This window comes from Notothenia rossii, assembly GCF_949606895.1.
Source record: "Notothenia rossii genome assembly, chromosome: 6".
Taxonomy (NCBI): domain Eukaryota; kingdom Metazoa; phylum Chordata; class Actinopteri; order Perciformes; family Nototheniidae; genus Notothenia; species Notothenia rossii.
In genome coordinates, this window is record NC_136909.1 from 16,745,291 (window position 1) to 16,758,050 (window position 12,760).

The window sequence follows — 12,760 nt, forward strand, 5'->3', positions numbered from 1 at the left end:
CGGCTCTGTACAATTGGAGGAAAACACACAACAGTGAAACAGCAGCCCTCATCCCTGACTCGCACATTTGACACTGTTCAGAGGCTTTGAAGAGGTAAATACTCATGGTGGGAGAGGGATGAGATCAGCTCTGACAGTCCTTACCTCCCTCTGGTTACCCTGCAACCCCCATAATGCATCACTCTTTTAATGGGAATATAGATATCAAAATACAAGCCTGCACTCCAAAGTGCTGCCATGGGGGGTTTCCTACACCCTGAACTTCCAGCTGTAAACGTCTCTCTCTCAGTTGCTGGATCACAGAGCTCGTGTTGTTCCCCCGCTTTGAAATCAAAGCAGAAGCGTTTGCATGTTTACACTTGTGTGCGAGAGGTGCACTGACACACTCATCCCTATCAGCTGTAAACTGACATTTGAATAAAAAGGTAGAAGGTAGGTGGGATTGAAAGTGGAGTATGATCACACAAGTGTTCATACTTTTGTTTTTCACTGCTGCTCTTTCCATCAGATGCACACATTCACAGAGAGCTGTGAAGAGAGATGAGGAATTGAAGTGGTGTGATTAATCTGCTCTCTTGAAACGCATCACAGCAGCTCCTGCTCTGAGGTCTGCTCCTCCCACCAGCTTTAATGTACACACAGAAGTGGAAAAATAGATCCTATACTTAAATAAAAGCAGTATTACCGCTGCCTAAAAGTGCCCCATTGTAGTACTGAGTTCGAAATGTTATTGTTTAATACAGTAGATTTGCTGCGAAATGTACCTAAGGATCCAAGTAAAAGTATCTCTTTTAAAGTTTCTAATATTATATTATTCTGCTCTTATCAATAAAAAACAGAGTTGGGAGAAGTACTCAGATCTCGTACTTTAGTAAAAGTAGAAGTACCAGAGAGTAAGAATACTCTGTTACAAGTAAAAGTTTATTCAAAAATATTACTCAATTAAAAGTACAAAATGTACTTAAAGTACCAAAGGTAAAAGTACTCATTATGCAGATTGGTCCATTTTAGAATAATATATATTATATGTTTTGTTATATTTATTAGTACTTCTGATCTGTAGTGGAGTAGAAGAACAAAGTAGCATCAAATGGAAATACTCAAGAAAAGTAAAAGTATCTCAAATTGTACTTAAGTACTGTACTTAAGTTAATGTGTGTAAGTTTCTTCCCAACTCTGCCAACAAATACATACGGGAGGTTTTCTTTGCTATCTTGGTATAAATCAATATAGAGCACATTTTGCATTCTATGTGCACTATCGAGTAGATTAGTAGTAGGCCTACATGTATATCATGTAAACACGACATGTTATGTATGTAAAAAGTAAATGGAAACCTTAGTTGTTCAAAAAAGCAAATATTTCCCCGTGTGATACAGGGAGTAGAAGTATAAAATGGCAGAGAATGTTAAATTATACTTGAGTACAGTAGTATATGTAGTCAGTTACAAAGGTTCAGGGCCGTTATAACTTCTCTTGTTTCTCACCTTCACATCATGCAGGAAAAAAACAACCACTCCTGTTTACAATGCCGATTTTTCTGAATACAAATAAGAAACATTGGGCAAGCTGGAGTGATGTCCAGGCCAGAGGAACCATCTCTGCCATCTGCTCGTCTCTCGGCCACTCTTCCGCCTCACCTCCCTTGTCTCAGGCGTTTAGGGCTGAATGTGGACCGGCCTCAGAGTGCCAATGAACTGAAACCACAGTGTAGTAATGTCTTCTTCCTAAGAGGCAGGGCGATACTGATGCAACAGTGCCCCCTAGTGGAATAATCTGCATCACCTTTTGTAGCAAGAGAGTGCACATTTTGTTTAAATGTTTTTTCCCGATTTGAAGCAAGTTTGCAAATGACACCATTATACACATCAGCTCCCGCAAAAGATGATAAGAATCTTTAGTATGCATTTTATAGAATAGGCATACAAGAACGGTTTAGTCAACTGCGTCTTGCTTTAAATGCAGAAACATGTTTTCTTACCCTTTCAGGAAAAGTAAGACCAGCGTTGTTGCAGATAATTTTTGCCATAAATGGTCAACACATTGATTTTGTATCTACTTTTAAATTCCTCGAGTTTATAAATGGATAATTACTTGCCTTTCAAAGCGTAGGCCTATATCCAGTAGGCTGCAATAAACGTTAGTTAACTTTGTTATAAAGCACGAAAATCCATAACAAAATATTTTCATGAAAATATTGATGTAAACTAGAATGTGGACTAATGCAGCATCGATTTGGAGTCAGTAGGTCACACATGGCATTAAAAAGATCAGAAGATCTAGAAAATGCACTAACACATTTATAATAATTTTGTTCTCCTTTTTAAGGCAATTAGTCTGGACAATTTGAAATGACCTTTGGTTTTTGTGCAAATAATATTGTATGATCGCCCATTAGTGAAATGCTGTTGTAAACGAGGGCTCAGATGTGGGTTTATGTACGGGGACCCCTCGGGGTACTTGAGGGGATTGCAGGGGGTAAGTATAAAGATTAGGAATTGCAATATATATTTCCATATAATCCTGGTGTCCTGCCCACAGAACTATCAAAGCTTATGAAAGACAAGCAAACTCAAGTGACTCATTAAAGCTCTTAACAAAAGATGCTGAAACTGCTAGAAGTGAGTCTAAATATTATTTTCTTTCACTGACAATTAGTGTTAATGTCAAGTTTAAAAACATTTGTATTAAGGGTGAGCTATACAAGTGATTTTCATCGAAGGAGCAGTTGGGTTTGATAAGATTACAAAGAGTTTAACAAAAGAACAAATGTAGGAAAATCACCACAGATGAGTGAGGGGGTTCTTATAGAGTTGCGACTAGCTCAAAGGGGGCACGAGACTAAAAAGGTTGGTAACCACTGTGTTAGAAGACTAGTTTGAATGTCTGTTGAATATCCAACCTGAAACTGACTTCTACACAGTGTAACCCTTATGAGTAAAATTATGGTGAAAGAGATATTTGATCTCAATGTGACAAACATTGCTCAATTCAGGCTAAATAGATAAATGACAACAAAAATAAGACATTAAGTGTAGAGACTAAATGCTGAACATCCACTGCATACTAAACCTAAACTGTCCCGTAGCGTTTGACTCACTTTGTTGCTCAGCTGAATCCTGCTGCGCCGAACGTGCCTGCCTCCAGTTCCTTTAGTCATACAAAAATAATGAATAGCTATTAATAGAGCACCAATTATCAAATAAGATGACATCCTCCAGATTTTTTGGAACAACCATTTTAGGGACTATATCAAACGAGGGAATGTGTTATAAGAATCCACAAGATTTCAAAGTACTTACAACGGATTTAATGAAAAAAAATCAAAGGAAAAAAGATGAATTTGTATATAAAAACAAAACACTTTATTACAATTAGGCTGAAAAAACCCAATGAAAACACGACTACTTTACAAGTACAAATGTTTTTCATTGATATTTACATTTTTTTTTTCCTTGACATCAATAAAAAAGGACAATTCAGGACAAAACACAAAATACTAAAGTACATGTTTACAGTGTATTTGCTGCAATAAAAAACAAATGACTAAAGGAACGTGCATTATTCTCCATTCAGTTTCTATAGACAACAAGGGAATTAGACATAAAAGGGACTATTTATGAATACACTTATTCTAATGGACAGCTCAATATCAACGAGGAATTACCCACAAGCCTCGGCCTCAGATTTCTCTTGAGTAATAATATAATCATCATTTGAAGGCAGGACTGCTGTGTCTGTCCTTTCATGTGTTGGGCAGTTGTTGAGGGGGAAAGACGTTTCCTCATTTCACGACACGAATAAAGAATAGCAGTAACAAAAGTTGACTCGGCAACTTTATGGATCCCACAAGAAGCTGTGGTTGATCTTCCTGGAGGTCTGAACACTGAAATGATCCTGTGGAACAGTTAGTCTATGGTTGAAGTGAGGTAAAGGTTGGGTGTGATTAACAACGTGATGTCTGTCTCTGGCTTTAGCTGCTGTGGGATCCTTAACAACGCCTCACATCTGTACTGCAGGAAAACACATCAGATTCATGAGAGTGCGTCTCCTAGCTGCTGGGCTTGGCGGGGGTTTTGGCCCTGATGCCCCCCTGGCGAGCTTGACCCTTGGCGGGCTGTTGGGGCTGAGCGGGCTGCACCGGGGCGTCGGCAGGCTGCTGGGCGGGGCTGTGGGGGGGGGGCGTCTGGATCTGGGGGGAGCTGGCTGCGGTCACCACCTGCTGCTGGAGGAGCTTCTGCTGGACCGCCTGCGCCGCCGCAGGAATCATCTGCAACTGGGCCGGAGAGGACGCCGCCGCCTGGGTCAGAGTCACCGTCTGAGCCTGGAGCTGAGGGGGGGGGGGACGACAAACAGAACATCAGAGAGAATCCTTCATGAAGGATCAAACAAACCAAGCCGCTTAAAGGACGAGGGTCACAATGTGGACGTTTATGAATGTCTCGTGGCCATGTTTTTTATGTTGAGTCGGACTCCATTTGCATTTAACAATGCTTCCAACATCCAGCTTTCAGGCCACATAAATCACTGATTGGCTGTTCTGCTTGAGCTAAATGGCCCACATGAAGAGAAACGGATGAGAGGAAAACAAACAATTCATGTCCTGAGGGAGCAGAACGAGTCACTTTTGATTTGACATCCTTATCTTATCCTTCTATGGATATTTTCAAAAAGCCATGGCCCTCTACAATGACAGTAAGCGTGATGGTGTGAAAATGGCCATTGTATTTCAATGATGAATTCTACGTTTCCCTTCTTGAATGACAGATTCCATGGCCCGCTGTTATGGAGTTATTTCCTCTTATTCAGGCGCATACATTACAAGATATGTGGCGGCAGTCTTTGCGGTGTTGGCCAAGATGCAGTAAATGATGTGAGGCAAGTGTAGTTTTTTTGATGTTGGTTTGGTGTGTCAGTACATTAAGTACTACAGCGGGAAGATGTCCAGTTTTACAGCAGTGAAGGGAGAGTCCATCCACAAGAGGAAGTAAAAGGAAAGCAATAAACAAGTCAAATGTAAAAAAAGAAACAACCTGTTTCAGAGGTCTGATGTGATCCTTTTCTCTGCAGTAAAAGCTTTATTGTTTTTGTTATACCCCTCTAACACACTTGTTATGATGTACTTTGACTCATGAGGTCTTATCTCTCGGGTGAACCCGGTGCAGCCTGATCGAAGGAAAAGCCAATAAAGAGCGGGCAGGAACCTTGGCTGACCCTTATACTTCTTTGGTCCTGTGTGGTTTGGTTATTATCGATCTTTTTGTTTATTGTGCCTGGTTTAAATGTCAAAATGATTAAATAAACAATCATTCTAATCCATCTTGCCTCAGCCAGGCATTCAAGGATGTGAGTAACGTGCTATGTCCCTGATAAATGAATATGGATACATAAATAACAGAGGTTAAACTGCTCAGCCTAAAGCCCTTACCTGCTGTGGAGACGACACAATTTGTTGAATATTGGCCACGGTGGGTTGCGGCTGCACTGTTTGTGGGAGCTTAGCCACCTGATAAGAGAGGTAAGCAAGAACATCTCATATCAACACACACGCCCTCTGTTCACCTGCGAATATTTACTGTTCAATAGTGAGCTCCAGTGATCAGGTACCTGCTGGGCTACGGTGGTTTTCTGAGCCATGGGTGTAGTGAAGAACTGGGTCTTGATCCCTGACTGCAGTTGGGTGGTGGTAGCGTACGTCAGCTTCTGCTGCGACTGCTGGGCCGGCTGGGCTGCCTGCACTGTGACCTGCTGGCCGCCGATCTAAAGAAATAACACGACAGTTACTCCATTCACATTCATCAAAGGCAACTTTATTGTCAATCTTTCAGTTTGTGTGTACAGACAGAGAGATCGAAATACCGTTTCCCACAATCCCGAATACAAAAATACAAATATATATAAACATATGTATAACATACAAAATCAACAGACACATTTATACATCTGCAAACATTAAGAAATAAAAGCACAACAATCAATATATACAAAATAACTTCTTTAATAGTCATTTGACTGGATTGACAAAGTGCTTTTTATAGTCTTTAAGACCAGGCTTTATATCTACACAAGTCAGCATTCACCCATTCACATACATTCATATATAGTGCCACTTCCTTATGACGAGACTCACATTCACACACACAGTTGCCATTGATTATTGTTTTACATTTAAGGTTTAGTATCATGTCTAAGGACATTTCAAAATGTTGTGGACTGCAGGGGCTGGGGATTAAGACACTTTTAAATCCTAAACAAAAATTCTTACCAATGTCTGTTCTTATCTTTGATACACTGCATTTGTTTTAGACAGAGACTGAATACATGTTTTTTTTAACTATTAATTCAAATGTTCTAGCGTTACCTTCTGCTGGACAGTGGTCTGTCCCAGCTGCGGCTGGCCGGCCTTCTGCTGCGCCGCGGCGGCCGCCTGCTGCTGCTGCTTCTTTATCTGGAGCAGCTGCTGCACCTGCATCTGGGGGAAGGACGGCGACAGAACAGGCCCCCCTGACAGAGGAGAAAGAAAGATATATTTGACATTTAGGAACAGAATTAAAACATTTGTGATAATGATAACAGCACATTTGTCGGAAAAGAGGTCCTACTAAAATTATGCAAAGGCAAGCAAAAACAAATATTGTTTTCCCAGATTCTAATCATTGTTGGATCATATATTGAGCAAAAATAAATATATGATCAAAATAAAAGCAAAACATTATTTAAAAAAGTCATTTTGAACTGTTAAGTGGCCGGTAACTGTAAGGAGCAACAATCTAGTCAAAGTCATAAGGCGCTTTCATATCGGAGTACTTTTCCCAGTAAAGTTCCGATAGTTCTTGAAATGTTGCGTTCACACCAAAAGATCCGGAACTAGAATTGAGTTCATGAGGACCTTTTCACCCCCTTTTCAGTCCCTGCTAGAGAGCAGGTACTTTCACGGGAGAAAAAGGTTCCCATTTCTGATTGGCTGGGTGGATTGCAAACCACGCCCTGTAAAACTCGGAAAAGTTTTGTGAAGCCGCCATTTTATTTGCTGGCATTAGCATTATTAGCATTAGCCCAGCCCACCAACGGAGAGAAACTAACTTATGGCAACACAAAAGAAAACATGGGAGTGGTGGAGATGAGGAGAAGTCGGCGTTCTGGCGATTTACTCGGAAGGCTTCAGTAGAAGCCAGTCCCCAACTCTGGGGCTTCCGGCCGGGGACTTCGGGGGACAGTATACGCCTTGAAGTTGTTTGCGGCCTGCCAGTACACCCAAAGCAGAAGAAGTGACGCCAGCGGCTTCATTTAACTAATCCTCCCTCAGGAACTTATTCCGGTGTGAACGCGATCTGCTCTTTAGTTCATCAGAACTAAAGAGTTCTGATTAACTAAGTACTGGGAACTAAGTACGGCAAAGTACGCCTATAGACAAAAGGTCCCCTATCCATCAGACTTTTAGCACACCTGTTTTCTGGCCAATAGCCACGCTGATGCCTGCTACAGTGACTGGCAGTGTAGTGACGCCAGCTGAAGAGACCACCGCTGGCACAGAGACCACTGGGGGCTTGGTGAGGGTCACCTGAGCCGTCTGTCCTGCCTGAGTGGGCAGTCGAGCCTAAAAAACAAAAACAAAAAAGTATTGATTAAGAACTTACATCAAGAAATTATAACAGAATAAAGACATTGTTTTTGGTGGAAAATGACACTGAATCTTCTCATACTGTATGATCTTGTTATACATCAACTTGTTTGGACTACACCTCGGCCAATCAAATAACCAAAAAAGATAAAATGGTTGTACCATAGACAACAACTTAGTCTAGATTATATTATTTATAATCTTACAATCTACCTACAGAAAGCTGCTATTTGTATTCATATTGTGGGGAACTTGTTGCAAGAAATCTTTTATTGTCTCCCACATCAATCTGCACCGTCTCACCATCCTGGCCACCTGCAGGTTGGCCACCGTGGCGCCGGTCAGCACGGCTCCAGGTCTGGGGGCTGCCACTGCTGCCAGCTGGGGATTGGCTTGTGTGGTCTGTACAGTCTGACCCTGGGGGGCCTGCTGGGCCCCTGCAGCCTGTTGGCCCTGCGCTGCTGCCACTGCTGCAGCTACCTGTTGCTGCTGCTGCAGCTGCAACTTATGCTTGTGCATCTTCAACAACTCCTGTAAACATACAGATCACACAGTTAATGTCAGTTAGCTGTACACACCCTTGCACTGTGTAATTGCATTGTTTATTGAGTAAATCGGAAGTACTACCATTAATGCCATCACACTGAACATTTCTATTAGTGCAGCTCATATGTGAGATGTTTTAAAAAGTCACATTTTGTGCATCTTGTGTAAAGATGCTGGTACCTGGGGTTTGCCTACAGCTTTGATCTGTGGGGAAGCAGCCTGCTGCTGTTGGTGCTGCTGCAGCTGTTGCTGTCGGAGCATCTGCAGGTGGGCTGGAGTGAGAGGCTTCCCTTGTTGCAACTGCATCCCTGCGGCTGGATGAAGGAGAGCAGATAAGTCAGAACTGTCAGATTTAAAAGAGCAGCAGGTGCTGGTCTTATCAGAGAAAAGCCTTTGATCTGGTACCTTGTGTGACCTGAGTGAGCAGAGGGCGCGTCTGAGACTGCACCGGACTCAGAGTGGTTGTAACTACTGCTGATGCCGTAACTGGGGTAACAGCTCGAACACCTGTAGCTATGGCAACCACCTCTGCAGGGGCTGCAGCAGCGGTGACGGTCCTCTGTTGAGCGTGGACCACCTGGGCTCCAGTGGCACCAGCAGGCTGCACAAACAACAACAAAATAAACCCAATGTGCAAAGGCTCCAACATTTGTAATGAACATTCAGTCTGCAGGGTGCGTGATGCCGTCTAATGCGTCATGAATTACTGTAAATCAGTAGGAGGCTGAGTTAAGCCAGAGCAGCAGTGATATAAGAACATGACTCACAGAGAGGGTGCCTGTTATGACGGGAGATGCCAGCCGCTTGTTGGCCTGGAAAGGACTTGGGGGAACTCCAGCTAATGTGTTCACGATCACATTCCCCCCTACAGTGGCTGGAAGAAACAAAGAGCAATGAATAAACTATTGGAACAGCATCAGCTCTGTAAAGTGAACCATATGTGTGTAAGCGTACCAGCCTGGATGGTGGTGCCAACAGTGGCATTCTTTATGGCTCCAGCCTGAAAAACATGAACCAAATGTTTAAGAACATCTTGTTTTGGATCTCACTATACATAGACAAATATTGATTAGAGCATGTTTTGATTCTCACCAGAACAGCTGCATTAGGCACCGCAGCAGCTCCGGGCACTGTGGCAGCCTGAGGGACCAGAGCCTGGCCGGCAGCAGGAGTCAGCGCCTGGCCGGGGGCCACCTGGGCCCCGGGGGCCCCCGCCTGCTGCTGCTGGACCAACTGCTGAGCCTTCTGCTGCTCTGCAAGGGCCTGCAAACACAAATGCAAACACATCGTTCAGCAGACATCAAGCACTATTTGGATCTATGGCCATTTGTGGACATATTCATTGCCAACAATCACCTTTTTCTCCTTGGCGATCCGTTCAGCACGTTGAGAAGCCACCTGAATGGGAGGGAGGGGCTTGTCATAGCTGATTCCACTGAAGAGAAGAAAAACAATGTTATACTTTCATCTTTATTTATAGGTTCATATCTTAGATGTTTATGGTACAAATACAGCGACATTAAACAAACCTTTCTGCCAAAACAGAGGCATGTTTGGGATTTTTCTGGAATGGATTCATGCCAAGCCTGTAAGCAGAATCAATTAAATGAATACAGATGAGAAGGACATATCCAATCTGAACAATAACAGCCTGGTTACATGTCACATGTTTTGGTGTGAGCTCCGTTATGAGACTTTACATTCACTTCATCAGCCCTTACAGTGGTTTGATTGGTGGGCTCCTCTTGCTGGCGATGATCTTCATGAGTTCAAAGCGGCTGTTGTAGAGCTGAATGTGAGTGGCGTTGTCATCCTGTGTGTAGATCTGACAGGTCCTCAGAGGGCGGCTGTTCTTAGACTGAGCAAAGAAAACACAGAAACAAAGTTAATCAACAATTTCAGGAGCAAAGCAGAATCGATCAAAAGGCCAGAATAGGGTACCTTGTATATGCTCTTGGTTTTTTTCTTGGGGTTTGCCTCATACACCAACTGAAAAATAGATATATATATAGAGACATTATTTAGACGAGAACACGGTGAGGAATTGAGTTTTACAGCAAAATAGGGTGACTGCCCTCTCCATTACCTTGCCCTCTTCTCTGGGAATGATGACGTTCTCGTAGCGGTTGCGACACTGTTTGGGCGAGCGGTAGATGCGGCTGCAGGAGTTCACCACATCGCTCACCAGGTCCCAGTTAGGAGTGTGTGCAGGAGACACGATTGTCAGGTTCAGAGGCAACTCCAGAAGCTGCTTCACAGCCTGTCAGACACACAGCAAGGGCATTTGGAAATTGAATGAACATATAATTGAACCTCTTTGAAGTGAAGTGCAATTCCAGATATATTCATTTGAGTAGTGGTGAGAGGCGCCAGTACCTGAAGCAGAGCCCAGTCCTCACTGATGAGCCACTCCGGGTTGTCCTGACCCGCCTCCATGACAGGTTTAACCAGCGAGGGCAGGGGCTTGGCAAAGGGAGCCTGCTGCTTGAGAGAGAAGTTCTTCTTCTGGTCTTTGCCCTCGCGGCGAACTTTCAGCATGCTGGCCTTCTCGAAAAGCGAGCGAGGGGGGATGACCGTCTCCCCGTGGCCCTTCTTCTTCTTTCTGGCTGCTGCTGGACAAACACATCGAGTCAGGACAGAGACACCGGCAGTGACACTACAGATGTATGCAAGTCGTTTAGAACTATTTCACCTTAAATATAAATCTCATCTCACCTGAGGGGTCCATCTTGAGTCTCTTGTGCTCCTTGCGGACGTAGACAGGAGGCAGCTTGGACTCCGGCATGGGTGCAGTGTCATACATCAGCATCATCACAGAGTCGATGTAAATGTCATTGTCATCCGACGGTGGTGTGGGTGGAGTCCAAAGCTGCGTTGGAAAATCACAAGTCAGCACAAAGGCAGAAGACAGAGTGGGACTTTTGAATGGGTCAATCAAAATAAACAACATTAGGAAGAGAATAATGAAGATCCACATTCAGAAAATAAAAGAGGCGCTTTTACACCGGAGTACTTTTCCCTTTTAGATCCGATAGCTCCTGGGATTTTGCGTTCACACCAAAAAGAGAGTTCATGAGAACTTTTACCCCCTTTTTAGTACCTGCTAGAGAGGTGGTACTTTCCTGGGAGAAAAAAAGTTCCAATTTCTGATTGGCTGGGCGAATTGCAAACCAAGCCCCGTAAAACTCGGAAAAGTTTTTTGAAGCCGCCATTGTATTTGCTCGCATTAACATTATTAGCATTAGCATTAGCCCAGCGCACCAACGGAGAGAGAATAACTTATGGCAACACAAAAAAAAACATGGCTTCTACTGAAGCCAGTCCCCCAACTCCGCGTAACCTTCCCTCAGGGAACTTATTCCGGTGTGAACGCGATTGGCTCTTAGTTCCATGGGGGAACTAAGTGTTGCGAACTAAGTGCTGGGAACTAAGTGCTGGGAACTAAGTCCTGGGAACTAAGTCCTGGGAACTAAGTACGGCAAAGTACTTGGTGTGAAAGCGGCTAAGGACTTCTGTAAAAAGAAAAATCACTATTGCCCTGTTTTCACAGTTGATGTCTTACCGGCATGATTTCTGTATGGCCGTCCTCTGCATCAAACACATACTCCTGTTGAAGCGCAGAGAAAAGGTTCATGTCAACAACAGTGCATAACAATCCACACAGCTGGTCATGTTTGATTAGTTGAGATCACAATGGCCACCCACCATGTTGTAGGCATCCTCTCTTGTGTAGGTGAAGAGATCTTCATCTCCCTCCATAAAGTGCCGCTCTTCCTCCTCCTCCTTCAGCTTCTGGAGCTGCTGCAGCTCCCAGCCTCTCTTGGAGCACTCCAACCTCTCCTGAGGGGAAGAAACACCAGGCAAATGTATCAAAAGCAACGCAGTAGAGCAGGATTAGATGACAAATGGACTGATTTGCACACATGTAAATACTAGAGTAAATGCCTTTATATCATTCAAAAGGGTTTTGGTAACATGGCAGTGTAAGTTACCTTGAGAGCAGTTTGGTCATCACTGACATGGAGGTACTCCAGGTAATGCAGGGCATATCTTTCGATTGGTGTGAGCTGTTTAAGGGAAGAAAATACAAATCAAAACTCAGCAAGACAATCAAACAGAATTTCATTTTGTATCGACTCATTTCTTGTATTTGGACTTTTCCGTTTCAACTAGATTCAAAGCGATATGTAAAAAAGTGAAGGTACCTGTTGTATGACTGCATTCAGTTCCTCTTGCTGAGCCGGCTCCTCGTCAGTTTTGCTCTCCTCCTCCTGGTTGTCCTTTGACTCTTTGCCTGATAACTCTTCCTCATGCTGCTGCTCCTCCTCCTCCTCCGGCAGGGCATCCAGGTTGATGCTGTGCAGAGCCTGGATGTATGGTCTAGCCACTCTGGGAGAGATGGCCTCAGAGGCCGACGGCTCCTGGTGAAGAACCACAAACTCCTCCACCTTCTCCCCTGAGCCGGCCTCCACCTCGAACAGATCCTGGATGGTCCGCTGAAATGATGTCAGGTCAGTTATATAGGTATAGTAATGTGTCTTCAAAAGAATAGAGGTGTGAAGAGTGTCTGAAACTTCAGGACAAGACCACATC

General features: G+C 43.7%; 1 protein-coding gene across 8 annotated transcripts in view; it reads right to left on the reverse strand.

Moving 5' to 3' along the window:
• Window positions 1–3,295: 3,295 nt before the first annotated feature.
• ep400 (E1A binding protein p400) overlaps window positions 3,296–12,760 on the reverse strand; it is a gene marked incomplete at its 3' end in the record, with an annotated part of 34,640 nt that continues 25,175 nt past the window's right edge. For 6 of the 8 annotated variants that reach the window (XM_079686758.1, XM_079686754.1, XM_079686756.1 and 3 more), the window contains 22 exons: window positions 12,373–12,663; window positions 12,160–12,234; window positions 11,873–12,007; window positions 11,730–11,774; window positions 10,883–11,036; window positions 10,544–10,776; window positions 10,254–10,427; window positions 10,109–10,156; window positions 9,889–10,025; window positions 9,697–9,753; window positions 9,524–9,602; window positions 9,260–9,430; window positions 9,122–9,167; window positions 8,935–9,041; window positions 8,573–8,768; window positions 8,348–8,481; window positions 7,925–8,152; window positions 7,447–7,597; window positions 6,362–6,504; window positions 5,608–5,760; window positions 5,429–5,506; window positions 3,296–4,330 (listed from right to left, as the gene is read on the reverse strand). In XM_079686758.1, the coding sequence (XP_079542884.1) occupies window positions 4,052–4,330; window positions 5,429–5,506; window positions 5,608–5,760; window positions 6,362–6,504; window positions 7,447–7,597; window positions 7,925–8,152; window positions 8,348–8,481; window positions 8,573–8,768; window positions 8,935–9,041; window positions 9,122–9,167; window positions 9,260–9,430; window positions 9,524–9,602; window positions 9,697–9,753; window positions 9,889–10,025; window positions 10,109–10,156; window positions 10,254–10,427; window positions 10,544–10,776; window positions 10,883–11,036; window positions 11,730–11,774; window positions 11,873–12,007; window positions 12,160–12,234; window positions 12,373–12,663 (3,114 nt within the window). The remainder of the gene's footprint in view (window positions 4,331–5,428; window positions 5,507–5,607; window positions 5,761–6,361; window positions 6,505–7,446; window positions 7,598–7,924; window positions 8,153–8,347; window positions 8,482–8,572; window positions 8,769–8,934; window positions 9,042–9,121; window positions 9,168–9,259; window positions 9,431–9,523; window positions 9,603–9,696; window positions 9,754–9,888; window positions 10,026–10,108; window positions 10,157–10,253; window positions 10,428–10,543; window positions 10,777–10,882; window positions 11,037–11,729; window positions 11,775–11,872; window positions 12,008–12,159; window positions 12,235–12,372; window positions 12,664–12,760) is intronic. The other 2 variants (XM_079686752.1, XM_079686757.1) reach the window with 2 other exon arrangements.